The sequence below is a fragment of the Myotis myotis genome, unplaced genomic scaffold (genome assembly GCF_014108235.1).
Source record: "Myotis myotis isolate mMyoMyo1 unplaced genomic scaffold, mMyoMyo1.p scaffold_m19_p_27, whole genome shotgun sequence".
Lineage (NCBI taxonomy): Eukaryota > Metazoa > Chordata > Mammalia > Chiroptera > Vespertilionidae > Myotis > Myotis myotis.
The window spans coordinates 2,295,816-2,323,509 of NW_023416332.1; the positions used below are offsets into that span (position 1 = coordinate 2,295,816).

General features: G+C 64.1%; 1 protein-coding gene across 4 annotated transcripts; it reads right to left on the bottom strand.

The window, feature by feature from the left end:
• Positions 1–4,418: 4,418 nt before the first annotated feature.
• CTTN (cortactin) lies at positions 4,419–25,770 on the bottom strand. 4 transcript variants are annotated; one of them, XM_036295836.1, is made up of 17 exons: positions 25,649–25,770; positions 21,505–21,600; positions 20,419–20,505; positions 20,220–20,293; positions 17,934–18,063; positions 15,740–15,850; positions 14,864–14,918; positions 13,845–13,955; positions 12,234–12,344; positions 11,772–11,882; positions 10,622–10,677; positions 10,335–10,404; positions 8,439–8,587; positions 7,205–7,300; positions 6,071–6,242; positions 5,926–5,997; positions 4,419–5,597 (listed from the first exon to the last, which is right to left on the bottom strand). In XM_036295836.1, the coding sequence occupies exons 3-17, from the start codon at positions 20,503–20,505 to the stop codon at positions 5,461–5,463; spliced, it is 1,542 nt and encodes a 513-aa protein (XP_036151729.1). In that variant the 5' UTR covers positions 21,505–21,600; positions 25,649–25,770; the 3' UTR covers positions 4,419–5,460. The 4 variants fall into 4 exon arrangements, with proteins under 4 accessions (XP_036151729.1, XP_036151728.1, XP_036151730.1 ...); XM_036295835.1 differs by having other exon boundaries at positions 25,558–25,733; XM_036295837.1 differs by lacking the exon at positions 12,234–12,344 and having other exon boundaries at positions 25,558–25,734.
• Positions 25,771–27,694: the final 1,924 nt, after the last annotated feature.

Here is a 27,694-nt window from a genome sequence, read left to right on the forward strand (position 1 = left end):
GGAGGGCCAGGTGGGGCGGGGGGCCATAGGCGGGCGGCGCCGGGTCCAGCTTGTCACAGCGGCCGCCAGGAGGGCCAGGTGGGGCGGGGGGCCATAGGCGGGCGGCGCCGGGTCCAGCTTGTCACAGCGGCCGCCAGGAGGGCCAGGTGGGGCGGGGGGCCATAGGCGGGCGGCGCCGGGTCCAGCTTGTCACAGCGGCCGCCAGGAGGGCCAGGTGGGGCGGGGGGCCATAGGCAGGCGGCGCCGGGTCCAGCGTGCAGCGGCCTCCGCAGCGGCCGCCTCAGACCCACGTCTGCCGAGCCCCCGGCCTCCTCGGCCCCACCGCTCGGACCCTCACCCACCCGCCCCAGCTTCTCCCTCTTTGCTCACCTTGCGCCAGCCATGTCCCACCTCAGGGCCTCTCCCCGCCCGCCTCCTGCTCCCTGGAATGTTCTCCCCTTTGTCTGCATGGCTTCCTGGACCCCCAGACTCCAGCGTCCCCCTCTCTGTCGGTGGCACTTACCGGTCCCTCCCATTGGCGGGTCCATCTGCTTTCCTAGGAGCCCCAATCTCCGAAGAGAACCCCCCCAAGACAGGGGCTCTGCCCGCCCCATGCCCCGCTGTTTCCTGGGCACAGGCAGAGGCAGCCGCTCCTCCCTGACCCAGACCCCTCGCCTCCGACCACCTCGTCCCGCAGCTTCCACCCGGGGGCTCCTCCTGGGCACTGCCCACCCTGGGGGATCCCCGCTCCTGTCCCCTCCCCGCCAGCGCGCCTCGCCCCGGCCTGTGGCCCTGTCGGCTGGACGCCGTCTCACACACAAAGGTCACGGGTTTGACCCCCGGTGGGCCACCGATGGGTGTGCATCTCACATCAATGTTCCTCCTTCTCTCTCTAAAAAGCATGTCCTGGCGGGGATTCCCAAATAATAAGGAAATACACCGGCGCCTCCTTCGTCTAGAGCGGCTGCCTCAGGGCCCGCCCAGCTGAGTGGCTGGAGCAGAACCGGGCGCCCAGGGGGAGGGTGGCAGCTTCCGGGAGCGGGGTTCCCAGTGGGGCCAGAGGCACTTCCCAGCTCCGCCCAGGCAGCCGTGTCCTGGGCAGATGCCTGGCTCCACCGTCCACCCTCTCCCTCGAGGGCACAGCCCCGTGGACGCTCAGGGGCGCTGGGAGGACGGGGTCGCGCACACGGGGTGCTGGGGTCCCCCCAGAGCTGGGTGTCCAGGTAACGCAGCTTCTGGAACCAGGTGCCCCTTCTGCCATGCGTCTGCGTGGGCAGCGGTGGCCCCGGGTGGGCCAGGCCTTCGCCCTCCCCGTGGGTGCCCACATGGCCTCTGCCAGGGCTCCGAGGGGACAGAACACAGGGCGCCCCAGGGCCTCACGCCTCCTCGGCCCCCCGCAGCCCACCCACCACTCAGCCCACACCAGGGCCGCCTCCCGGGGGACCCCGTGCCACTCCCGCGGTCACCACCCGAGGGCGCAGCTGCGCCCTGTTCCAATAGCCCAGCGCGCAGGCTGGAGCGAGCAGCCCGACATGTGTCCCAAATGGACCAATCAAAACTGACAACGGCCACTGGTCACGTGCACCAAATAGACCAATCATAAATGGTGCTGGCGGCCGCTGGTCATGTGCCCTGCGTGGGCCAATCAGGACAGGAAAAGGAATGCCGGTCCATGATTGGCCCAGATGGCGTAGCTTTTGGCCAATCGCTGGGGCCAGGAGGCAGGACATAAGCCAGCGCACCTGGAACTGTGGCTCACGCGGTGCGGGTTTCACAGGGGCCCCTGGGGAGTGGGGGACAGGAGAGCTGCGCCCCACACCCCCCTCCGCTCGGAGCTGTGGTCCCATCTTGGACCCGCCGCACAGGCCGTGGGAAGTGGGGTTCATGAGCCCGGGTTCCCCCCAACACCTGTCCCCATGCCCATTGCACGTGATCCCGGCAGGGGCAGGGCTTCCTGGGCCGGAGGACCCGCTGCTTCCCTAGACCCTCGTAGTGGGGCCTGGGCAGCGAGCACCCCGCTTTCCCATTGGGGTGCACGTGGGAGGTCACTGCCGACAGTTGCGCTGTTTCAGAGCCTCACGGCCACGCTGGTTACACCGAGCACCAGTCCCGGACCCTGCCACCGCCGGTCGGCACCTGCTGGACCTGCCGCCTCCCGCTTCCTCCCCCTGCACCTGCCCCTGTCTGGGTTCCAGCCCTTTGGCCGTGGTGACACCCATAGAGCAGGAGCCCGTCGTGTCCTCGGCTGGGCTGTTGGCCGTGAAGGGTCATTTCCGTTTCCCTATCACGGCATCGCCTCCCGTGGGCTCTGCGGGCGGGGTCTTCGGTGGGCTCTGTGCCCTCGGCCCAGCACAGCCTCGGCCTGGGGCAGACACTGGGCGGGTTCTGTGCAGCCGGGAGGGGCTTTCAGTAAGACTGCGTGGGAGAGAGTGGGGGCCAGCCCCGCCGGCGGCTCAGGGGGTGAGCATTGATCTGGGAATCAGGAGGTCACCGTTGGATTGATTCCCAGAAGGGGCACATGCCCAGGTTGGGGGTCCAATCCCAGTGGGGGGCAGTGCAGGAGGCAGCCGATCAGTGATTTTCTCTCTTCATTTATGTTTCTCTCTCTCCCTCTTCCTTCCTCTCTAAAGTCAATGAAACATATATTTAAATTAAAAATAAAAATAGTGGGGTCCAGGCACAAGAAATGCGGACGTGTTGGCTACACTTAGAGCGTGTTGGCTAGAGCGACTCAGCCCCCTGGGAGCTTCTTCACTCCGACCCTGGAAGCAGGTCCCTTTATTTTATTTTTATTTTATTTTATTTTATTTTATTTTATTTTATTTTTATTTGAAGCAGGTCCCTTTAAATCAGGGTGGCAGCCCTGGCCGTGGGCTCAGTGGTTAGAGTCGGCCTGAGCACCGATGGGTCAAAGGTTGATGCCTGGTCCCAGCTGGGGTACGTGCAAGAGGCAACCGATTGATGTCTCTCCCACACTGATGCTTCTCTCTCCCTCTCTCTCTCTCTCTCTCTCTCTCTCTCTCTCTCTCTCTCCTCTTTCCTCCTTTCCACTCTAAAAATCAATGGGGGGAGGGGGGAATCCTCAGGTGAGGATTAACAACAAAATGTACTTAAAATGTTAAAGTTGTATTCATTGATACTGTGTTTGGCTACAAATAACAGAAACCCCACCCAGTGACAGGCCGCTTAGACAAATGGTGCTTTATTCTTTCCATGACACGAAGTGTAAGTTCCCGGAGGGCAGGACTCTGCCCGGCACCTACAACAGGACCTTCTCCAATCAGCACGTGGAGGAGGAGTGGGTGGGAGACAGGGCGCGAGGGGGGGGGTGCCTGGCTTGGTCTGACAGCTCAACAGTGTCCAGTCTAAGGTCCTCCGGCCTGCCCCTCGCGTCTCAGCCTCACAGCAACACAGGCTGCTGCCACTCCACACCCCACACCCTCCCCCAGGCAGGAAGGAGAGGGGCGTGGCGGCTGTCGGCCCCCCTTTGTCAGAGAAGCCAGCACTTTCCCAGAAATGTCTGCAACGTCATGGGCCACGACAGTGTCTGTGAGCCACCCCTCGACGCCAGCAGCCTTGGGAAGGGGGCGGGGAGCTGGGCACGGTGCTGCCAGTAGCAGAACTGGGCTGTTAGGGGCAGAGGGAGCGGGGGTCACTGGTGGGTGGGGTCACGAGTGGCCAGTGGTGTCCACACTGCGCAGTTTAGGGTACAGAGTCCTTCAGTGTTGCACGACCCCCTAACCCTGACAGCCCGTCCCCAGTAGCTACGCTCCCCCTTTCCCCAGTCCCAGCCCAGGCGACCCCGGCCTACTTCCTGTCTGTGGAGGTGCTATTCTGGCCTTTCCTGTAAGTAAACCCTACTCGTGGCCCTGGGGTCTGCGTTGTTCACTTGCAGAATGTTTCAAGGGCATCGTGTTGGAGCGTGTATGTCAGGGCCGCATCCCTTCCGAGGCTCAGCAATGCTCCAGTGATGGGGCGCGCTGGGCTGGCTCCCCCTGCTGGCGGCCGTGAGCAGTGCTGCTGCGCAGAGCCCAGCCCTGCTCTGGGGCCTGGGCCTCCGGTGGAACTGGGTCACCGGCACCGCCCGTTTTCCGAGGCCGCTCCTTTCCCGGGCCCAGCAGCAGGCACAGCCCAGCTGGAGCCCAGCCGGGAGGCACCCATCCATGCAGCTGCACTTTGGGGGGGGGGGGGGCGGTTGCTCAGAGTGTTGGGGGGGGGAGGGAGGTTGCTCAGAGTGGGAGGAGCCCAGCCCTACCTCCTGCTTAGTAACATACGGCCAGGCCCCTTCCTCGGTGCTCGCTGTGCCCAAAGGAAAGGAACCCCATTGCCTCCGCGCCCAGAGCTGACAGCGGGGTCACCGCCGGGTCGGGGCCGGGAGCTGGGAAGTGGACAGGGTGGCCACCCTCCAGGGGAACAAAAGAACCAAATACCAAAGCGAATCAGCAGCAAGTGGATCAAAAAAAGTTTATTTTGAATATTTACTTTAAAAAAATCATACCTATGAGGTGCGCTACAGACACTCAGACACAACTGCACGGAAACCCAACCGAGCGGCAGAGCGGATGCTGCGGAAATGCCCGGAAGGAAACGCTGCCGGCCCCGCCACGCTCTCCAGGCCTGCGACAGGCTGCCCGGGCTCGGAGGGTGGCGCGCGCCCCAGGACTGTCCTGGTCAGAGCACGGCTCGTCGCTCCCCCTTTTCAGCCGCATCGATGCATTGCATTCAGTCGTTTAGGCCGATCCTTTGGCAAACAGCTCCCGCCCTCCCGAGGAGCGCCCGCCTCCCATGGCCAAGCGGCCACTTCTGCACAGCAGACACGTATCCGCGCGAGGCCAGCCAGGGCAGCGTCCAGGCCTGGCCGTCCTGTGGCCGAGCTGGAGGTCGGGGAGGGCAGTCTCTAAGGGGCAGATGCCACGCAGCTCGCAGCTCGGGGACAGGGAGAGGCATGAGGAGGTGGGGACCCAGGGCGAGACAGGGAGACACGGGACAGACGGGGCCGTCGCTAAGCTCATGTCCTGTGGGGCTTCAGGCACACACGTAGGCGTGTCCACCTGACACTGAAGCTCACGTGCTTCCTAGAGTTTCCCGCAATTCGGAGTGTCTCCGGGGCCCATCCCGCCTCCGGGGACAGGGACTCCTGCCTGACCCCCCAGGGCGCCGTTGAGCAGCGATGTAATGAAAGGCCTCAAGTTCGTGCTGGGGTCTCCCACTGACCATGGGGCGAGGACAGCATGTACTCAGAGGGACTAAGGTTCCAAAGTGGCTCCAAGTGACAGCAATTTGGCAAAAGAAAACACCTCCAATGCAGAAAAACAACCCCAAGTCCTCCCAAGGAACATGATTACAATATATTAGCAAATTCTGTGGCATAAACATTTCCAAAAGCGTCGGCGGGAATATTAAATATAAAAGCAATATGGAGCCTCCCCTCCCGCCCCGAACCCCAAGAAGGGCGAGGTGGCGGGCCGGGCCGGGTGGCGCCTACTGCCGCAGCTCCACGTAGTTGGCCGGGAAGAGCCCGTACCTGCCCTTGCACAGCCCGCGCCACCAGCCGTCGTCAATCATCTCGATGTTGGTGATGATGTCGTCAGGGTCGAATGAGATCTCGTCATCGCCCGCTGGGGAGGAGGACAGGGGACAGTGAGTCTCAGGGCTCCCTGCCCCGAGGAGGAGGCTGCCCAGTGGCCCCCCCGACCTGGAGGGCTGGGGTCATGAGGGGACAGGGGCACCCAGGCAACTGAAGCTTCAGACCTCGAACGGTTTGGGAAAACTGAAGGTTGTGTGTGTGTGTGTGTCTACATGGAGAGGTAGAATTTCTGTAACAAATTATTTAAAGTTAAATGACTTTTAAAAACTGTAATAATGCCCTAAAGCGGGGCTCCTCGGAGACGAGGGGCTGGGCCACAGTGAGGCCGGGGCACGTGGGCCGCCGCCGCGGGTCCTCACCAGCCTGGTAGTCGTACAGGGCGATGGCCGTGATCCCGAGGTCGTTCTCGTACTCGTCGTAGGTGTTCTCCTCTGGAAACAGCGGACAAGGTGTGAGCGCGGGTGCGGCAGGCGGGCACCCTCCCCGAGCGAGCAGCAGCCTTACCTTCTGGGTAGTGGCCCGGGGCCTCCGTGGATGTGTAGACGGCCTTGGGGGTGTAGGCCAGGCCCTGCTGGCCGCCGGCCTCCCGGTAGTCGGTGGCCTCCCTGCTGTACACGGGCTCAGGCTCGCTCACGGGGCCTCTGTAGCTGGGCTCGGCCTTCATGGAAATGGCGTCCTGGGGGGAGCCAGCGGGGCGTTTCTCAGCCTCCGGGTCCCTGACACTGACCTCAGTCCCGGGGCTGAGAGCAGGCGGCCCGAGGAGGGGCAGCTGGACCGCCCACGCAGAGCAGTGCTGAGGGCCAGTGACCCCACACCCAGCCCCCACCCCACACCCACACCCTGCAGCTGAGCCACGGCAGGTGGGCCGCTCCTCTGAGGCCCAGACCTCCGGGGCCGCCCCACTGGCTGAGGGGGAGGCAGGGAGGGACCAACGAGCTGGGGTCCATGCTGCGCTCACAAGCACCGTGACCCTGGGCCCACGGAGCTCTGAACTCCACGCTGTGATCAGAGATTGTGACCAGGGTCCCGAGGGCACCTTGGTCATCAGGAAGGGGTCACAGAGCTCGGTAAGAGCCGTGCCAGGCACGGACTTTTGATGGTTTTTGATGGAAGGTGACCGGTGTGGCTCGGCCGGCCCACGTGAGGCGCTGAGGAGGCGACGGAAAGAGGGCACCACCTCCAGGTTGGACGCTGGAGCCACTCAAGGGGTCAAGTGCTTGGGGCACATTTCCCAGGATGGGGAGCCGACTGGGGGGTAGAGAGGGCGTGGGGCTCACAGCGGGTGTGCGGAGGGAGCAGCTCACAGAAAGGCCCAGTGTGAGGTGCCCAGGGCCCAGCCCCGCCCCGCCCCGCAAGGCTCCCAGTCCGAGTCCCCTGCGCTCAGAGCTTGCTAGCGTTAGGCTCTTGCGACACAAGGCCCGCTTAGTGGTGGGCGGAGACAGGTGCGAGGACCCAGACAGTGGTCTCAGGGACAGAGGCTGGGGTTCGGGAGTGACTGGAGGGGAGCTTGTAGGCCCCCTGCGGGGGAGGGGGAGGGAGAGAGGCAGGCGGCTGTCTCCAGTGACCAGGGTGCGAAGGACCGAGCTGGGCAGGGTGTCCCTGGGGAGTCAGATCATCTGCAGACTGAGTGACACCAACCTCATAGACGGGGCTGGAGGGCGGCCTCTCTGGAGCCGGCTGGGGGGCGGGGGAGGCCGGCGGGCTCTGCCTCTGGGCGCGCGCTTGCTCCTGCAACTGAGAGGAGCGGTGGTCAGAGCGCGCGGGTCCCCGGGAGGTCACATGTGAGCCAGACACCAACCCCCCCGAGGGAAGAGCAGGCGTTAGGAGCAAGTGTGCTTCGCGGGGAGGGCACCGGGGCAGTGAGCTCTCGGGAGGCCCTGCGGCCACAGCCCTGCTGCTGCCACCACAGGAACCTGCTGTTATTGGTCGGGAAGGTGACGCACGGGGACCGCGAGGCCCGGGACACCACCCACACCCAGTGACTCAGGCGGTGAGAGCTGGGCGCTGGCTGATGCTGCAACGCTATAACGAACTGAGACTTTTAGGGACTTTAAAATGGGGTGAATGGCCCAACCTGAGTGTCTCAATGGTTAAGCATCGACCCATGAACCAGGAGGTCATGGTTCAATTCCCCATTAGGGCACATGCCCGGATTTGGGGCTTGATCCCCAATGGGGGGGCAAGAGCAGGAGGCAGCTGGTCGATGCCTCTCTCATCATTGATATTTTTCTCTCTCTCCCTCTCCCTCTCTAAAAATCAACAAAAACACATTTAAAACGGGGTGAATGGCCCTGGCCGGTGTGGCTCTGTAGTGAGAGTGACAGCCCATGCACCAAAAGGTTGCGGGCTCGATTCAGGGTCAAGGGCATGTACCTGGGTTGCAGGTTTGATTCCCGGCCCTGGTCGGGGTGCAGTCTGAGTGCGGGAGGCAACCATTCGATGTGTCTCTCTCACATTGATGTCTCTCTCTCTTCCCCCTCCATCCCTCCCTTCCATTCTCTCTAAAAAGCAATGGAAAAAAAATTCTCAGGCGAGGATTAAAAAGAAAAAATATTTTAAACAGGGTGAATGTATTTTCCATGCAACGGACATGAATCTTTGGGGTTCAGAGGGCGGACTGTGGAGGACAGAGGAAGAGCCCCTTAAGATGCTGACGTCCAATCCCAGACCCTGTGACTGTAACATCACGTGACAAACGGAACAGCAGCCGGGAGGGAAGGCGTGAAGCGGGAGGTGCTCCTGGGCTCGGCCGGGCCGGGCCGTGTCACCCGCCACAGGAGGGGCTGCACCCAGGACGGACACTCAGTGGTGGGGACAGTGGGAACTGCAGAGGAAGGGGGAGAGCGAGCAGCCGGCCGCGTCCCTCACTCACGTCCAGCTGCCTGCGCGCCTCCTCCTGCTCCTGCCTCTCGCGGGCCACCCTCTGCGCCCGCGCGGCCTCCGCCCGCCGCCTGTCCTCCTGCTCCTGCTCCTGGGCCAGGCTTTCGAAGTTGGCTCTGATGCTGCTGGTCTTGCTGTTGGCTGCGGGGGGGGGGGGGGGGGGGACAGGTTCCTTCTGACGCCAGACGCCATCGCCCGGGATGGACCATGTCCGGTGCAGGTGACCAGTCCACGGGAACCAGCAGCCCTAGCCGACCCACAGGGAGGCCCCAGCTGCTGGCTCCCCCCGCCCTAAGGCCCAGCCTGCACCGCGCCCACTGCACAGTCCATCCCGGGACACCAGGAGCCTGGGGTTTGTCACGTCTTATATTCCAAACGTCACTGTGTTCTAACCGCACAGTCGGGAGGGATGCCTTGGGCGGGGGGGAGGGTGGGGGAGCTGGGGCGTCTGGAGGAGACACGTGTGCGACTCTGAGCTGCACGCTGGGCTCACTGACGGCACGTTTGGGACAGACATTTCCCCCAAACGAACAAACAGCCTCTAAAGTCAAGGAAAACAGCCGCGGTACTGTCAACAGGAAAACCCAGGTTCCCGGCAAAACCAGAACGCTGGAAACGGGCACCCACTCTGGGAGCTGCCATCACCTGACCCAGCAATCGGATCACCGAGCACAGTCTGTCGTGGGATGGAGCTTGGCGCTTGGCAGGTCGGCGTAACTCAGAGCCGGTGCTGTCAACGCGAGCACGTGCCCCACCCTGCACAGGGGACGCCTCGGGCACCACGAGGGCCGGCCAGGGGCACCAAGGCCCCCCACAGGCCATGCGAGATCGGGGAGCACCTCCTCTCCCCAGGGCGCATCTGGGAGCCCAGAGCCTCCTCCTGAAGCACAGGCTGCACGCAGGCGCGGCTGCAGGACGTCAGCTGCCTCCGCCCGAGGTCTGCAGAGCCGCCCAGCACGCCACCTCCTGCGTCGCTTGTTTGTGGTGATTTTTGCATCAAGAGCATCACTAAGATGTAAAGGCTTTGCCTGGATGGTGTGCTCAGCGGTTGACCCAGGAGCCAGGAGCCAGGAGCCAGGAGGTCAGGGCATAGCCTGGGTTGTGGGCTCGGTCCCCAGTAGGGGGCGTGCAGGAGGCAGCCCATAGTTTCTCATCATTAATGTTTCTCTCTCTCCCTCTCCTTTTCCTCTAAGAAAAAAAATTTTTTTTAAAAAACCCACATAATTACTCTGTTATAGCTGTATCATTATTCAGCGAGATAACAAAACTACATTTTCGCCCAGCAGAGCCCGAGACGCGCACAGACACTCTGGGACCTGGAAGACCCGCTGCCGGAGAACCGCTGGCCTGGCGACCACAGCGAAGCCCAGGGGGCGCTCTGCCTCCTGGTGTAACTGACCACTTCCTGCCACAGTCCCTTCTCCCCAACTACACTGTGCACTCTGGGGCGCAGCCCCGGCACGGAACTGCTCCACGGACCCGGGCGGCAGGAGGCCTTCACGCAGCTGTCACTCAGAGGACAGACCCTGGGAGCCTGGCCCAGGGCCCTCACGGGAGGAGAGGTCGCGGCTCATGGCGGGTGCACGAGCCACGGGTCGCGGGCTCGGCTGGCCAGCGGGGCTGCAGGACCGGGGCCCCGCCTGAACCTGGTCCCAGCTGGGAGGAGGCCCCTGCGGACCACAGCTGACCCAGCTCCACTTGGGACAACCCCCGCCAAGTCCCACTGCCCGGAGCTGCGTGCTGTGCCCGAAAGGTGCCCGGCCTGCGGGACCGGCCGCCAGAGGGAGTCAACCTCCCGGAAGCTCCCAGCAGCCGCACCCTCAACCTCCGCCCCCGTTCTCCCCGCTGCTCTGCCCTCCGACCTCCTGGGACGCCGGGCCTGGCTCACCTGCTTCCACAGGGACCGTCTTCTGGTACGTGGAGGGCACCTTGGCCACATCCTCGAAGGTGGAGGCATTCTACAAGACGGGACGGAGGTCAGAGAGCAGGACCCGCGCCCCACCCCCTCAGCTAGGGACCTCCTGCTCCCACGGTTGTCCTGGACCCAATGGCCCGAGGCTCTGCAGGCACCTGTCCCTGTGAGCTGCCGCCCAGCAGGTTCCCACGCCCCCGATCGGAACGCCTGCCCTTCTGGGAACACAGCTGGGAAGAGGAGCACCCGGACCAGAGGCTCACCTTGTCCATGCGGTCCTTCTGCACCCCGTACTTGCCGCCGAACCCCTTGGAGTAGTCTGAAATGGCACAGCGCGGACTCAGGGCACGGGCAGGGCGGCCGACGGCAAGCCCAGCAACCGCCCCAAATGCACCCAGAGCGGGAGGAGCAGGAGCACCCACAGGCGCTTTCCGCTCCCTGCACTGACCGGCTCGCCGGAGCGGAGCCCACGGGCACGCCCCCCGCCCAAGGCGCCGCTCGGCCGTGCTCTCGGGGAGCCCTCCCTGCACCAGCCATGCTGGCTCTGGGTCAGAGGGCACCTCCCGCAAACACCTCCCACTCGGGGCACCACGCGGGCGCGGGTGGGGCCGAACCAGATCGCGGCTCTGCCCGAGCACAGGCAGCTCCCTGTGCCTCACGGGCCCCGGTCACCAGCGAGGCCTGCAGGAGGCTGCGGGAGCCTGGACACGCCTCGACAGGAGCGGGGGTGCCGCTTCACCACACCAACCCCAAAGGCGGGGGTGATGGGGCAGAAGAGCACGCGATACGGCCCCTCGGCATAGGCGACCCGCATAGACGCCGCCCAACGTGCCAGCGCCAGACAGGGGGCGGGGCCTCGCCGCTCTCTCCTCCTGACCGGAGCCGGAGCCCGGCCTCTGGGACCAGCCTGACACCGAGCATCCACACCGCTGGTGGGAAACGAGGAGGCAGTCGGGTCTGCAGGCCCCGAGGGAAGAGGCGCCGGCCTCGGGGCTCCCGGGTTCTCGGTCGGAGCTGGCCCTGACCTGACCGCGGCAGGAGCTGCGTGGACAGCGCGGGAGCCGCTCCCGCTCCCCGGGCTTTCTAGCCGCCCGCCCCCCCTTCATGCTGGGGAGCAGAGGGCACGACTCTGTGCGTGGAGAGGCGGCTCGAGGCGGGACATGGGGGCCGCACTGCCTCCAGGACGGGCTGTTCCAGCAGAGGCGGGACAGGAGGTGTGGCCCTGCACCAACCATGGCGGCACCGCGAGGGCAGAACCCAGCGCAGGACACACCTTGGGAGATGACTGAGCGGAGTGGGGAGGTGGGGGCCAGGGCCATCGCTACAGCGGCCAGAGTTTCCTCAAAACTGGGAGGCATAGGGCAACCCCAAGAGAGAAGAGGACGCCACGGCTACAGGAGCGCGGAGACGTACCTTTCTGGGAGTCGTGCAGCTCGGGCTTCTCCTGGTGGTCCCAGCCCAGCGCGCACTTGTCCTGCCGGTCCGTCTGCACCCCGAACTTCCCCCCGAAGCCTCGCGCGTAGTCTGCGTGACAACAGAGCATGGCCACGTGAGCCAAGAGCAGCGAGGGCCAGGGAGGGCACCCGTTCCAGCGCAGTGAACGTGAACCACCGCCCGACCGCCCGCTCCTCCACGTCTCTAGCCACCTGGGGGTCCCTACAGGCGGCCTCCTGGGGACCCCAGGAAGCAACCCAACCTGCAGCAGGACCGCGGGCGCACCCAAGCCGGGACTGGAGTCCGGCCCCCGGTGTGCAGGCGGGGCGGCCTGTCTGAGGCTGCCAGGCCCACAGGAGGGGCGTCTGCTCCGGCCGCGGGCTGGGCCGAGGCTCCGTGCTCGTTCCCGCTGCCGCCGGGACAGGGAGGAGAGGCGGGCACCTTTCTGGGACTCGTGCTTCTCCGTTTTGCCTTGATACTCGAAGCCGACGGCGCTCTTGTCCACCTTGTCCTTGTCGATGCCGTACTTGCCGCCGAAGCCTTTGGAGTAATCTGAGAACGAGGCAGTGAGCGCGTCTCAGCCCTCTGGCCCCGACCCCAGACGAGGGGAGACGCTCAGGAACGGCAGCGGCAGCAGCGGGCACATTGGCACCTGCAGCACCCCCGCCCCAGGGGCAGGAAGGGTCGCTCACGGCACAGCCCGAGTGTCAGCCACAGCGGCCTGTGCGGCACCGCAGAGGACAGGACACCGAGCACTCGCTCAGCCTCAGCTCTGCGCCAGGCCGAGTCCTGGGAGCAGTTACCACTCCACAGGAGCCCACGGCACCGGGCACACGATGGGGCCGAGCGCCCGGAACAAAGCCCTCCGGGAGGCGGGGGGGCTGCACACCCCAGGTCCCCCCCCGTTGGCCTGTGCTCCCCCGGCCGCATCTACCGCCCCGGCTGCAGGGAGAAAGTGAGCGGCGCTGGCCGGGACCGAGCAGCAGGTCCGATTCGCAGCGCCCACAGGCCAAGGCGCACGGGCTCCCGGAGAGGCGGGAGGACACGGCAGGGCAGGGGCTGCGTGGCGGGCGGGCGGGCGAAGCCAAAGTGACCGGAGCAGGCAGAGGGCCCACAGCCGTGCCCCAGAGAAACTGCCTGGTGCTGCCCGTGCTGGTTTTGCTTCTTTTTAAAAAAATATTTTTTAAAAGATCTGAATGCTCCATTTTTAAATGTTGGCAATTATTTTTCAAATGTAAACATGCAAAAAAAGGAAGAAAATACATTTTAAAATGTGAACATGCAGGCCAACAAAACAAGCGCCGCACAAGACCCAGCCAGCAGGTGCCCTGCAAGGAGAGGATCAGCCCCGACAGAGGCCCCAGTGACAGTTCCCAGCTGACCACCGGCGGGCCTCCAGGAAGGGAAGCCAGCAAGGTCCTGGGACAACCCGGCACAGCGATGGACAGTTTAAAGTCAAGGTGTTCTTCTGAGTGACTGCGTGCGTGTCAGATCCGGGGTGAACACATTCACTCCATTCCATTCTCAACATCAGAAAACTGGAGCCCGGCCCGCATGGCTCAGGGGTTGAGCATCGACTTATGAACCAGGAGGTCACGATTCAATTCCGGTCAAGGGCACAGGCCTGGGTTGCGAGCTCGATCCCCAGTGGGGGGCGTGCAGGAGGCAGCTGATCATTCGTCTCTCATCACTGATGTTTCTATCTCCCTCTCCCTTCCTCTCGGAAAGCAATAAAAATATATTTAAAAATATGTGTGTGTGTGTGTGTGTGTGTGTGTGTGTATGTATGTGTGTATATATATAATACATATATAATTAAATATATAAATATGTATTTCTTAATGGGAAATAACCTAAATTCTACACTCAGAGAGGACACATTAAACAATGACGGAACTGTCACACAATGGACGACTAAGCCGTTGTGAAACGCAGTGAACCTACTGCGCTGGCCGGGAAGGAACCAGAGCTGGCCAGCACTCTGCCAAGGCCTCGAGGGCAGCGCCCGGTGGGCGGTGGACGGGAGGACACTCCCGGGCGGCGCGGACGAACCTTTCTGGGACTCGTGCTTCTCCGTCTTGCCCTGGTAGTCAAAGCCCACCGCGCTCTTGTCCACGCGGTCGGCCTGCACGCCGTACTTGCCGCCAAAGCCACTCGAGTAGTCTGGGGAGACAGGAGCCCGATGACAGGACACTGTCGCTGGGGTTAAGCTAAGTCAGGGTACGAGTTACCACGAGGCCATCCAGTGCTACCCGAGCGACCCTGGACACCAGGCCGCCGGGTCCCTCCACGGGCAGCGAAGAAGCCGCAGGCCCCGTGGAAACATCGGCGTGTGCAGAAAGCTGCAGAGGCCCTTCCAGAAGCAGCCTGCCCACCCCACACGTCCATCCCGGCCTGACTGCCGCGTCCACACCCCGAGCGCACGTCCCTGGCCACCTGCTGACACACCCGAGGCAGGAGGAGCCTGCAAGCGCCGTGAGGCAGCGACACGCTTGAGCTCTAGAAATGGCTCTCGCCCCGGCCGGTGCTGCTCAGGGTTCGAGTGTCGGCCCGCACACCGAAGGGTCTTGGGCTTGATTCCTGGTCAAGGGCACGCACCTGCTTGCAGATTTGATCCCCGGCCCGCGTGGGGCATGTGCAGAAGGGGGCCAATCAATGTCTCTCGCTCATGTCACTGTTTCTCTCTCTCCCCTCCCTCCCTTTTACTCTCTCTAAAAATCAGTGGAAAAAAACAGCCTCAGGTGAGGATTAAACAAAATGAAAATTAAAAAATAATAAAAATAAACAAAGGCCCTGAGAGGAGCCTGACCTAGGACTCGAGCCCACACCGTTAGAGGCCGAGCGGCGCAGTGACGTCAGGATGGGCCCTCGGGGCAGCACTGCCCAGAGACGGAGGCAGGCGTCGTGGGGCCCTGCGCTCGGACCAAGGGCTTCGTGGGAGCCGCACAGCACCGGCACGTGGCGGGGACCTCGCCGTCCCAGCATCCCAGGTGACCCTCCCTCCCGCCCTCCCCAGGAAGAGACCGCCTGCCCCGCCAAGGGCTGCCCTGCCGCCCGCCTCCCCATCCTACCTTTCTGGGAGGCGTGCTTCTCCGTTTTCCCCTGGTACTCAAAGCCGACAGCCGACTGCGGGCGAAGAAAAGGGAAATGTGTTTTTAAATGTCTCTAGTTACCCTGACTCCACAATGCCTCAGAGACGCTGAAAGACAAACCACACTTCTTGGAGGTGGATTCCCTGAGCCAGTGCAGGCCTAATGCCCACAGCGCTGGTGTTGGGTCTGCCTCCCACACAGGGCTCCCCCGAGCCCTGCGCGCTGCCCGCGCCAAGCTGCGCTCACGGCTCCACACCCTCCCCGCCCCTCGGGAGATGCCCCGCCGCACAGACCCACTTCTCAGGTGAGCTCTGCCCAGAGCAGGGCGAACACTGACCACGGGCACAGGGCGCCCCGGTACACAGCCCAGGAGACGGGCACTAGCTCCCCGTCTCACAGACCACACCTAATCGGGGCGGGCGGACCGACATCCCGCTCCAGACCCAGGCTCTCGAGGGCTGGGACATGAAACGGGCTGATGAAGCCACCAGACGGCGGACGGGGCCCAGAGCCACAGCCCCGCATTCCATGCCGAGCACAGCGCCATCCACAGGGAGGGTGGGCAGAAATGGCCCCGCTGGCACATTCCTGGGCAGATCTAAGGGGCCCCGGCGCCCCGGTCCATCGGGTAGAGGGTGGGGGAGTAATGGGGGGGTGGGGAGGGGGGGAGACACATGCAGGGTTTCCGCAGCGCGCACCGAGGGCCCACACTGACCCAGCCTCTGACCCCAGCTGTCACCTCAGAGCCGGGGATGCAGGCCAGGCTCGGGGCTCCTCCGTGTCGCCTCACAGGCCCAGAGGACACCGCGCGGCCGCCCTGGAGGGCGCTGTGCTGGCTCCCGACACACCACTCACCTGGTCCACTCTGTCCACCTGGACTCCAAACTTGCCTCCGAAGCCGCGGACGGAGTCGACCTGCGAGCAGTGCTTGGACAGCTTCGACTGGTACTCGTGGCCGACGGCCGACTGGAAGGAGCAAGAGCAGCCTTAGGCCACCTCCATGCCGCGCCCCAGTCACAGCGCGGCCATCCCCACTGGCACAGAAGCCAGCTCGGCCACCTGCTCACCGTCACCCTGTCTGCCAAGCAGTGAACCCCGGCCTTCCACACGCCTCCCCCCTCCCGTGGGGGACCCCCATACCCGGCCTCTGGAAGGAAAGCTCCTGCTGAAGCCACACCTGCCCTTACGTGGGGTCTGCGCCACTCCTGAATTTGAGGGCCGGTCCGCAGCTGCTTCAGACCCAGGGCCCTTAAGCGGGAAGCGTCACTCCCCAACCAGCGGCCCCAGCCCCGCCCCGCCTAACCCCCTGCCGGCTCCCCGGTCAGAGCACAGCAGTCATGGACCCCCTCAGGGAGGCGAGGACACGTGACGTGTAGGTCACCACAGGAAGTGCCACGGCTTGGGCAGTGCCCCATGGCTGCCGGGGACAGAGGACCTGCCCGAGGCCCACCAGACACCTTCCGCCTGCGGCCAGCACAGAGCTGAGCGCAGGCCCAGCGAACGTGGCAGCCCCACCGCTGACGCCCGCAGGCACCTGGAGCGACCCCTCCTGCATCCGGGGCAGCAGGTCTCCCTGAGCCATCGGCGCCACCACTGTCATCGCTTCCCAGGTGGCTCTGACGCCCGCAGCCAACGGCCATGCCCGGGACCCACGGCTCTGCCACCTCGGGGGCGGGGACTGTCCACGCAGAACACCCACAGCAGCCCCGGGAGGACCCTCGCCACACCGAAGTGTAGAAAACGGTCTGGAAGTGTGGCCAGACGACAGCCGGCGAGCCCCGCTTTCTCACGGACAGACTCCCCAATCTCCTGACCCGAGGCTGTCAGCCTGGCCGGGCTGCGGGGCCCTGGGTCCAGGACGGGGCTGAGGCGTGGTCCGGCGTGTGCACACGGCGCCTCGGACCCGAGGAAGTGCGTACACGCGGACTGCAGTGTGGACAGCGCCGGCCGCTCACGCCTCATCCACGCGCCTCATCCACGCTCCTCACACTCGTGCACCCCCAGCTGGGCTTGCTCTAGGTGATTCTGGGGGGATTTATCTGTAAACACACGGGGCTGCCTGCTCGCGCCACTGAAAGCCACAGACTGTCTAGAATCCACGATGACGCTGCTCCCCTTTCCCAGCCTGGGCCCCGGGACTCCGAGTGACAGGCACACTGCCCGCCGTCCCTGTCTCCTTCCTGCAGCCGGCTAATTCTGGACGTGGTTTGGGGCCCACAGCCCCGTATCTGCTCTGCGGTGACAGCGTGCACTGGGACACAGCTGGGACACTGAACCCGAGCAGGGCGCGGGGACAGGCGTGGAATTACAGAGAACCCGACACCCGCCGAGTCTCCTCACAGGGACCGAGGCGATCTCTGGTCAGCGCGGCGCACGCTGCCCAGGCCGGGCTGCCTCCACCGGGACCAACAAACCAGAAAGAGCTGCCCGACTGGGGAGGCCCCCCGACAGCCCACTGTCCTCTCAGGGGGATGCGACCCTCCTGAGCTGCCCCACGCCCAGCACTGTCCTCGCTAAAGCGCTCACCGGCCCTGCGGGTACCAGGAACTAGCACTGGCCTGCCCACGGCTCTCACAGGGAGTGCGCGCCCCCCCACCCGTGGGCAGTGACCTCTAGCCCAGGGCCAGGCGCTCTCGGAAGGCCACCGAGTGCACGCAGGGCATCAGCACGCCGCCAGCTGCACTGTCGCTGGGACGTGACCGAGGCCCCGGGGCTGTGTTTGTCTCTGTCCCACCCCGTGTGGCACAAGGTAGGCTGCACGCGGAACTACGGGCAGTGTGACGCCAACCCCTGGGGCCCAACTCTGGGCCTGTCCCAGAGCCGGGCCTCCCTGCCCTCAGGCCTCGCCTGCCCCTCGGGGCCTGAGAGGACATCCCCGCAGCGAGCGCGGTGTGAGCAAGGGCGGGAAGGCGATTGGCGCCGCTGCTTTCGGCACATCGCACCCTCAGCCACGGCCTCCGAGCGTGTCCTCACGAACGGGTGTGAGGGACAGCTGCCACCGGTGCGCGGTCAGGGCAGGCCAGGACCGCCCGAGGCCGCCGGCGCTCACCTTGTCCATCCTGTCCTGCTCCACGCCGAACTTGCCCCCGTAGCCGTGCGAGGCCCTGGGGCCTGTCGCCAGCTCCTTCTCCTTGAGGCTGCGGTGCTCCTGGTACACGTTCTCCCTCAGCTTGTGGATGCTGCAGGCAGGGCGGGCGGGGGGGTGGGGGGGGTCAGTCCTGTGTGCACCCTTCCTCCTCAGACACACAGGACAGGCAGCGGCCGGGGCTCCCCACCCGCCCTCCCTATGGTCCAGTTCCTAGTCCCGTGCAAGGCCGCCCGGGGGAACAGATCGGGACCACACGGCGCATCCCCACACATGAACGTGGCTGCCCTGAAACGTGCCCGTTCCTTGTCCCACGAGCAGAGCCCTCGCCTTGACTGGGGACTGGCCAGGAGACCGGCTGTAAGCGTCACCAGGCAGAGGAGGAAGCAGTCAGACGTGCCCCCCCACGTGAGCTGGGGCCCTGCTGAGAGCCCAGGGACACGGCTGACAGCCTCCCTTGACCCCAGCTCTTCCCACATTCGCAGGCGCAGCGCAGGGCTGCGGAGGTGACGGTGTAAAAGCCACTAGTTACCGGGATGCCAGGGACGGAGCCCTTGCAGCTGTCCCACCAGGAGGCCCGAGAGGCGAAGCCAGCTCACCCAGGGCCCCTGCCCGGGGGACACCACGCCCACACCTCCCCGACCGGACAACAGTCCAAGGGTGACTAAGACACAGCAACGCTCCCAAAACCCTGCAGGCCCCGCACCGAGGGCTGTCCCCCTCCCCACGTGTCCTGAGTTACAGCCAACCCAACGCGCCTCCACGCCACAGGGACAGGAGACAAGGACGGACGACTTAACCAATCAGGGCTCAGCCTGACCCGCAGCCCATGACCCAACGCCGTGGACCAGCACCCGAGTCAGCACCCGGCCCAGTGCCTCCCGCCTGCCCGGCCCTGGACATGGCGAAGGGGCTTCCGGGCCGGGGTGGCGTGCGTCCAGGAGGGGACGGTGTCCGACAGCCGCACTGGACACTCCTCCCGTGGGTGATGCGCTGTGAGGGCACCGCCAAGCAAGGCCAGCTCCCCCTCCAATGACCCTAGCAAGTCGCCTGGCCAGACAGCGCCCATGCCCGGGGAAGGGAGGGTCCCCTGAACCAGCGCAGCCGCAGTGAAGTCGGGGCGCGCTTCAAGTTCCTTCCACCAGCTCCTCCTGATGAGAACCACGCGCAGAGCGGCGGTCGGGGGCCGCCAGGAGCAGGGGCACCTGGGCTCCCCTCACTGAGGGGCTCACAGGACACAGGCTGGGATTCCGCCCTCGGCACCCGACGCCCAGGACAGAGGAATGAAACCGTTAGAGTCACGGAGAAGGTGCTTCAGGTCTCGGGGGCCCAAGGCCTCTCCCGGTGAGAAACCTGCACTCGGCCGAGCCGGGTGAGCGGCGTCTCGACAGAAGCCACACGACACGTGGGCTCCAGGGATGTGTGTACAAATGTATGTGCCCATGTGCACATATGCACAGACGCACACATCACGTCTCTCATTCGTCTACGAGACAAAACAAAACCAGTTCTAACGTCTGAGGGCTCCCACGGTCAATCAGCGAGGTGACTACACTTCACCTACGGGGCCCACATCACCCCACCGTCCTGCGGAGCCCGCATCACCCCACCGTCCTGCGGGGCCCGCTTCACCCCACCGTCCTGCGGGGCCCTCATCACCCCACCGTCCTGCAGAGCCCGCATCACCCCACCGTCCTGCGGGGCCCGCTTCACCCCACCGTCCTGCGGGGCCCTCATCACCCCACCGTCCTGCGGGGCCCGCATCACCCCACCGTCCTGCGGGGCCCGCATCACCCCACCGTCCTGCGGGGCCCTCATCACCCCACCGTCCTGCGGGGCCCTCATCACCCCACCGTCCTGCGGGGCCCTCATCACCCCACCGTCCTGCGGGGCCCTCATCACCCCACCGTCCTGCGGGGCCCTCATCACCCCACCGTCCTGCGGGGCCCTCATCACCCCACCGTCCTGCGGGGCCCGCATCACCCCACCGTCCTGCGGGGCCCGCTTCACCCCACCGTCCTTCGGGGCCCGCATCACCCCACCGTCCTGCGGGGCCCTCATCACCCCACCGTCCTGCGGGGCCCGCTTCACCCCACCGTCCTTCGGGGCCCGCATCACCCCACCGTCCTGCGGGGCCCGCATCACCCCACCGTCCTGCGGGGCCCGCATCACCCCACCGTCCTGCGGGGCCCGCTTCACCCCAACATCCTGCGGGGCCCGCTTCATGCCAACACTAAGGAAGTCTCTTACTTGATGTGCTCCTGGTGCCCAGACCCCTGCACAGTCTTGGCGCCCCATCTCTGCTCCTTCTCACTGACGTCGTTCTGACAGAAAAGGAAAGCCACGCGTGTATCCAGGGCCTGGGCTGACACACACACCAGGAAGCACCCGGACTAAAGCCTCAGGAGTCCCGCTCAGGACAAGGAAGCGGGGTGGAGCGGGGACTCACCTCGAAATCGGGGTCCGTTTCCCAGTCGTCGGCACCGCCGTCGTCCTGGCTGATGGACACGGCATGGCCGGCCGAAGCCTTCCACATCTGCAGGGCAGAGCGGGTCAGGGCCAGGAGCGGCAGAGGCCACAGTGCGCTCTGCCCTGCACCCCACGGCCCTAACACGCCCGGAGGGCTGGGAGCCTGGGACCAGAGGGCCCTCGTCATCCCTGCGCCTGAACCACTGGGTGGCAACGGATGACACAAAGGGCGCGACCACGGCCATCACGGCGGTCCAGCGGCATCAGAAACACCCAGAAATGGTCTGGCTTCAGACCGAGTGAGAAAACTTCTGGAAAATAAAAGCCACGTGTGCACTTCCTTCCTTCATCAGAATCCACATCTGGCCCGGCCAGCGTGACTTTGGTGGTTGAGCATCAACCGGTGAGCCAGGAGGTCACGGCCCAATCCCCAGTATGGGGTGTGCAGGAGGCAGCCGATCCATGATCCTCTCTCTCCCTCTCTGAAATCAATAAAAAATACTTTAAAAAAGTAAAAATTAGAAAATGAAGCAGCAGCTGCGAGGTGCATGGTTTTCCCGCTATATCTGCCTCCCAGGGGCACGCACCTGTGGCCGGCGGCTCCTACCCGCGGCTCCAACCACTGAGGCCGAGGTCAGACCCAAGGGCCAGTCTCTGCCGAGAAGCAGGAGGCTGCTGCCCCGAGGCCAAGGTGAGAGCACGGCTCTGCCTCATGCTGTTCAGACCCACCAGGCACAGGCACAGGCGCAGAGCCCAGCCTTCCCGTCTCTCCAGCCTTTCCCGGCCTTCCACCGGCCTTCCCCCGATCTCCCTGCACGTCAGCGGGGCTGGAGGCCATGCCTTGGGGCTCCACGCCTTCCAGGGGGTAGGGAAGAGGCAGCTCAGCCCTGTCCTCCTCCCCCGTTTCATACCAAGGGCCTCCCTGGGAACTTAACTTTCTTTGTTAAACAAGGGAATTCTGGAAAACACTGTCCGACCTCTGCGAACCCAGCGGGAGGACATGTCCCGGGACGGGGTGCCCTCGCCCGCTGGGGGGTTCGGGCAGGAACTGCACACAAGCACACACCTTTCTTTCCGGTGGAAGATGGACGCTGCTCAGAGAACTCTGTGGGAACAGCAGGGATCCGGTGAGCAGGTCCCGGGCATCCGGCGCCGAGTCCGCCTGTGAAGAGGTTACAGAGAAGGGTGTCTCTCTGTCCGCAGGCGCTCCTGGCCAGCACCTCTGACCCCCCCAACGGCGAGGTTTCACAGGGAACTTCAAAGCAGGACGAGACCTGCACTTCCTCACCCCCGAGCTCCCTGCGAAGCTGTGGCTGTGAGCGCTTCGCGCAAACCCACAGGACCGCCTCCCCGGCCAGCACCCGGCACCTGCCGTCACCCAGGGGTCTTCCAGGTTCCATTCACCCACACCTACGACACTGCTAAAGACAGCGCACCTCATCGCTGCGGCTTAGGGGACCCGAAGGGATCTACGTGGCCGGGAGACACAACAGTGGGGCGACTCAGGGCGCAGAGAGCTGGCTGCATCCCCAAGGCCGGATCTGGTTACTGCGCAGAGCTCAAGGCTCTAACTCCCCAGGCCCGACGGCACCGCACCGCTGGGCAGCACAGAGCAGATGCAGGTAATTCCCGGCCCAGGAACAAGCCGGTCTCAGGCAGCTGGTCGCGAACTGGCCCCTGCAGGGATGGCCCCGCTGGCCTCCCCGCACTCAGTTTCCTGCCGAGGTCCTGACCCTACAGTTCACTCCTCTTCCTCCCCCCCCCAGACACCCGGACTTGTGTGGGCTCCTCTGTACGTCCCTGGCATTGCAGTGACCACTGCCATCGGCCAGCATCTACAAATTACCCAGGAGCCACCTGTGACAGGCTCAGTTCTACCACAATTCATTACCTTCTCAACATTTTAAATTTAAAAATAAAAGCACAAATATAGCTGCTAGAAAAATGGAAACCCTGGGTGCTCTTTGGATCCAAAGATAACGCCCCCGACCCCTATCTCACACCACAAACAAAAACTCACTCACACGTGTAGCTAAGTGTCTGAGCCAAGACTATGAAAACAAAGGCACAGATCTCCATAACCCTGACTTTGGCAACAGGTCCTAGAGCAGCGATTCTCAACCTTCCTCACGCCGCGACCCCTTCATACAGTTCCTCATGTTGTGGTGCCCCCCAACCATAACATTATTTTCGTTGCTACTTCATAACTGTAATGTTGCTACTGTTATGAATTGTCATGTACATATCTGATATGCAGGATGTATTTTCATGGTTACACATTGAACATAATTAAAGCATCGTGATTAATCACAAAAACAATATGTAATTATATATGTGTTTTCCGATGGTCTTAGGCGACCCCTGTGAAAGGGTCGTTCGACCCCCCAAAGGGGTCGCGACCCACAGGTTGAGAACCGCTGTCCTAGAGGCAGCAGGAGAGGGAAGAAGAAAAGCAAGCTGGACACAATGTCAACCTGAGTGCTTCCAGGGAAGCGCCGAAGGAGGCGAAGGAATCTGCAGTGGGAAGACCAGGTGCCCAGGCCACACAGAACTCTACACCTCAGTGACCGAAAGGACAGTCAGCCACATTTTAAAGCCTAAACAGGCATCTCCCCAAAGACCCTGAAATGGATAACAAGCCCCTGAAACGAGTCAGTGTCATTAACCACCGAGGAAATGCAAATCACAAGCAGACCCCTGCACACCTGAAACCAGGGGCAGGGGAGCCGGTGCTGTGCTCAGGGGCTGAGCAACGACCCATGAACCCGGAGGTCACAGCTCCCGGTCACGGCACAGGCCCAGGTGGCCGGCTTGATCCCCAGTGGGGGGCATTCAGGAAGCAGCCGGCTGACGATTCTCTCTCTCTCTCCCTCTCCCTTATCTTAAAAAACAAAAAGAAAGCAGGCAGGCCTGGGGAGGTGTGCATACACCAGAAGCCCCCGTGTTGCTGCTGGGAACGTAAAATAAAAACAGGCTGGCAGCTGCTCAAAAGCTCAACGTGGAGTTACTACCGGACCCGACCCCGGGTGGCCGCCCAGGAGGAATGAAACTGCCGTCCACGCAGCGCCCAGGAATGCTCGCGGCCGCAGGACTCCAAGGCCACAGAGCAAGCAACCCCAAGGGCAGGTCATGGAGGACGCAGCGCTGCTCCACGCACACAGCGCAGGAAACTTGGGAAAAAAAGCAGGGAAGTCCTGACACGCTACAACATGGATGGCCCGAAAACACGCATGTGAGCGAAGCCAGACGCTGGCGGCCCCGTGTTACACAGCCCACTGCTGCGAAACGTCCAGAACTGGGGAGTCTGCAGAGACAAAGAGTGCATTCGCCTCGTGTTGGGGAAGTGGGGGTGCCGGTTACCGGGTTTCTCTCTGAGGTGATGAAATTGACCTAAAATTGATTGTGGAGACGCTGGGACAACTCTGACTAGAGGAAACACGAGTGGACGGGACCCTGTCGGTGGGGGAAGTGTGTGGTCTGGAATCAGGTCTCCGTAAAGGTGCTACCAAAGAACAGTTCAAGAATAAATACCTCGCCCGCATTCACACAGCACACGCATGGTAGACCGTCCCGGCCCCGCACAGGGACAAGGTGAGAGGGTGCGAGTGTGAGGGAGGCAGCCTGCAGCCCCCCGGGCAGTCCCCCCGGCCGGGAGCGTTACACGCAGAGCCATCACCATCACCACAGGGCCGTGTCTACACCCCCCCCCCCCCCCCGCCCCCCACTCAGAGGACGCCCTCCCCCTCGCCTCGGGCACATTCTCTCCGTTTCCTCAAATACCAGTGGCACCTGACCACAGAGACCTGACCACAGAGAAGACCAGCCCGCGGGGCCTCCAGGCCCAGGACGCTGGGAACTGCCACTCACTCGGCCTCTTTCTGAGCAACTACCGCAGGGCGGGGACCCCAGGCCCGGTTACCCCACAGCAGAGGCCAAGGCTGCGGTCTGCTCTGATCTGATCCGGGTCGGGCAGCGAGAAGCAACAGTGAACGAAGGCATCCATCCCTGGAGCCACAAGCTGACGTTTCTCCCCCCCCCCTCCCCAAAACCAATAAATGTTTTAAAAAGCGTCTGACAGATGCTTCCCTAAGTCACCGAAGTCTCCCAGCCGGTCCGCCCGCTGCAGGGGGCGGGGGGATGGAGACTAAGGACCCAAACGCCCCTGGGCCTGGCCCCGCTCCGGGAGCCGCCTTTGGGCTCTGCCTGCACCGGGGCATCCGGGAGAGTTTCCCAGGCGGGACGGGCGGCTCCAGCGCCGGTGACTCACCGCGGTCCGCCCGGGAATGCGGGCTGGTGGGAGGGGCCCTGCGACCACAGCCCTTCCAGGCCCGGCGGCTGGGGGCTGGAGCTGGGGCCGGAGCGGGGGATGGGGAGGACGGGCGGTCCGGACCGGACGGGTAGCCCGGGGCCCAGTCGAAGCTGCGCCCGGACGCTCGGGGCCGGGGGGGAGGGGGGCGGCTGCGAGCGGGAGTGGAAACCCGCCCCCCAGACCGACACGTCAACGGGCGCCGGGAGGAGGCCCCGTCCCCAGGCTGCACCTGAGACCCCGGCCGCACGGAGCTCCCGCGGGGAGATGCAGGCGATCGGGACGGAAAACACAAGAGAAAACCCGAAAAAACCCGAAAGCGCCTCCCGGTGGGGCCCCCGCGCAGGGGCGCCCAGTGCAGAGCCGCTCCGCCGGCGGCCTGTCCGCTGACCTGGGTGTGCACGTCCCGCAGGTGCGCCCCGCTCCCGGCCCCCGGCCCTCGGCCGCCCCTGAGCCCCCCGGCCCTCGGCCCGGCCACCCCGGCCCTGAGCCCCCGGGTTCTGGCCCCGGTCCCGAGCCCCCTCTCCGCAGGGCCCTTCCCACCTTCACCTTCTCGGACCTCCGGCCCCTTCCCCCTCCGACCCCGGCGCCCTCCCCTCGGGCCCTGCCCTCCCCCTTCCTCCCGCAGCCCCGCCCCCCGCCCTCCCGGGCCCGGGTCCCCCGCCCCTCACCCTCCCCACCGTCCCCAGCCCCCAGCCCCCTCCGCCCCCTCCCGCCCCTCCCCCGCCCGCCGCCCGCCGCCCGCCCCGGGTCCGGGAAGCCTCGCCCGCGCCCCCCCCGCGCCCGAAACCGCGAGCGGAAGAGCGGCGAGACCTCAGCGGCCGCAGCTTCCTTCCCGTTTCGGGGCCGGCGGTGCCCCAGGCGCAGGAGGGACGGGCCGCCGGCAGAGGCCGCGCTCGCTCACCGCCCCGCGAGGGCTCGTCCCGGCCGCAGCTCCCGCTCCGACGCCCGTCTCTCCCCGGAGCTCCCGGCGCCGCTCCACTTCCGGTTCCGCGGCGGGGGCGGGGCCGCATCCGGGTCCCGGGAAGCCCCGCCCCGCCCACTCGGAGCGCCGCCGCGGAAGCTGGAGAGTCGCCCCCTCCCCGCCCCCCGGGGCGCCTGCGCGGAGGGGGCTGCCGAGCGCCGCTGCCGGCAGTCGAGGCCTTGGTCCGGGGTCCGAGCCCTGCGCCCCGGGAGAGGGGCCAGGACCGGGCGCGGGGTCAGTGCGGGCCTGGAGCCCCGAGGACTCGCTCACAGTGACTGACCGCCAGCCACTGAGCGGACAGGCGTCCTCCTCCCCCACCCATCCCCCATCCCCCACCCCCATCCCCTATCCATCCCTCCCCCACCCACCATCTCCCACCCACCATCCCCCACCCATCCCCCATCCCCCCACCCCCTACCAATCCCTCCCCCACCCATCCATCTGCCTGTCCATCCTCAACCGTCCCCACCCACCATCCCCCACTCATCCCTCTCCCACCCAAGCCTCCCCCATCCCTCCCCCACCCATCCATCCCCTTCCATCTATCCACCCATCCCCCACCCATCCCATCCCCCACCCATCCATCCTCCACCCCCCATCCGCACATTACCCACGTCTATCCTCCATTCATCCATCCATCCATCCATCCACCCGTCATCCACACATCCACCCTCCATTCACCCACCAATCCTTCCATCCATCAATCATCCATCCATCCATCCAGAGAAGGCCAGATACGATCAGGGACAGAAGGTCAGTAGGACAAAAGTGGACCTTGCCCTCCGGGCCCTGGCAGCCTGGAGGGAGATCCAGGCGGAGGAAACCAGATAAACGCTGTGAAGATGTCAAAGACCTCATGGGATTACACTGGGGAGGAGCTGGGACCTGAACTCTTCCCAGAGAGCGGACAAGGTCCCTTTCGGCCAATAAATTAACCTTTGCGTGGGGATCCGAAGGCCACCGGGCGGAGACTAGTCAAGAGGGAAGAGCTTTCGCGGAGGCACTGGAGGAAGGGCCCTGTGGCCACTGAGGCTGGGAGGTCATGTCGAGGTCGACCGAGCACAGCAAGGACCTTTTCAAGAAATGGGAAGTCCTAGGAGGGAAGGGGGGGGGGGGTGCGGGACGGAAGATAGCTGTAATACTGTCAACAATAAAAATATATTTAAAAAGTTATAAAAATATATACACCCATAAACATGGGAAGCTAGAGTGTGCATTGCAGTGGGCGCCCCCTAGCGGCCGTGTGGGGAGTGGCTGGAAAGAGGACCGGGAGGAGCCTAGCGCAGCCAGTGGGGCAAACTGGTGGCAGAGGTCAGATGGAGAGAAGCTAGTGGACAGGAGGCATTCGGACAGTTACATGGGCACACCTAAGAATGGACTAGGGGCCCTGCTGGTTTGGCTCCGTGGATAGAGCGTCGGCCTGCGCACTGAAGGGTCCCATGTTCGATTCCGGTCAAGGGCATGTACCTGGGTTGCGGGCACATCCCCAGTAGGGGGATATGATATGCAGGAGGCAGCTGATCCATGTTTCTCTCTCATTGATATTTCTAACTCTCTATCCCTCTCCCTTCCTCTCTGTAAAAAAAAATCAATAAAATATATTAAAAAATAAAAAATAAATCCCAACTGTTGAGTATGGGGGCCAATCGACCTTTTAAAAAAAAATGGACTAGGGGCCGGGCTGGTGTGGCTCAGTGGATGGAGCACCGGCCTGCAGACAGAGGGGTCCCGGGTTCGATTCTGGTCGGGGGCACATGCCTGGGTTGCAGGCTTGATCCCCAGTGGGGGATGTGCAGGAGGCAGCTGATCAATGCTCTTATCATTGATGTTTCTCTCTCCCACTCTGAAATCAATAAAAATATATTTTAAAAAAAAGAATAGACGTAGGGGCCCGGCGGGAGAGGCTCAGTGGTTGAGCGTCCACCTATGATTCGATTCCCGGTCAGGGCACATGCCAGGGTTTCAGGCTCTGCTGATCGCCAGTGT

Bases quoted from the DNA above. Each gene is read 5' to 3' on its own strand.
- CTTN (XM_036295836.1), bottom strand. From the start codon at position 20,505: ATGTGGAAGGCTTCGGCCGGCCATGCCGTGTCCATCAGCCAGGACGAC. The intron at 7,301-8,438 runs GTGAGTGAGGGA...CGCTCCTCTCAG, and splicing joins AGGCGCGCAGGCAGCTGGAC to TTGCAGGAGCAAGCGCGCGC. The intron at 6,243-7,204 runs GTTGGTGTCACT...GGCTCCCCCCAG, and splicing joins CCTCCAGCCCCGTCTATGAG to GACGCCATTTCCATGAAGGC.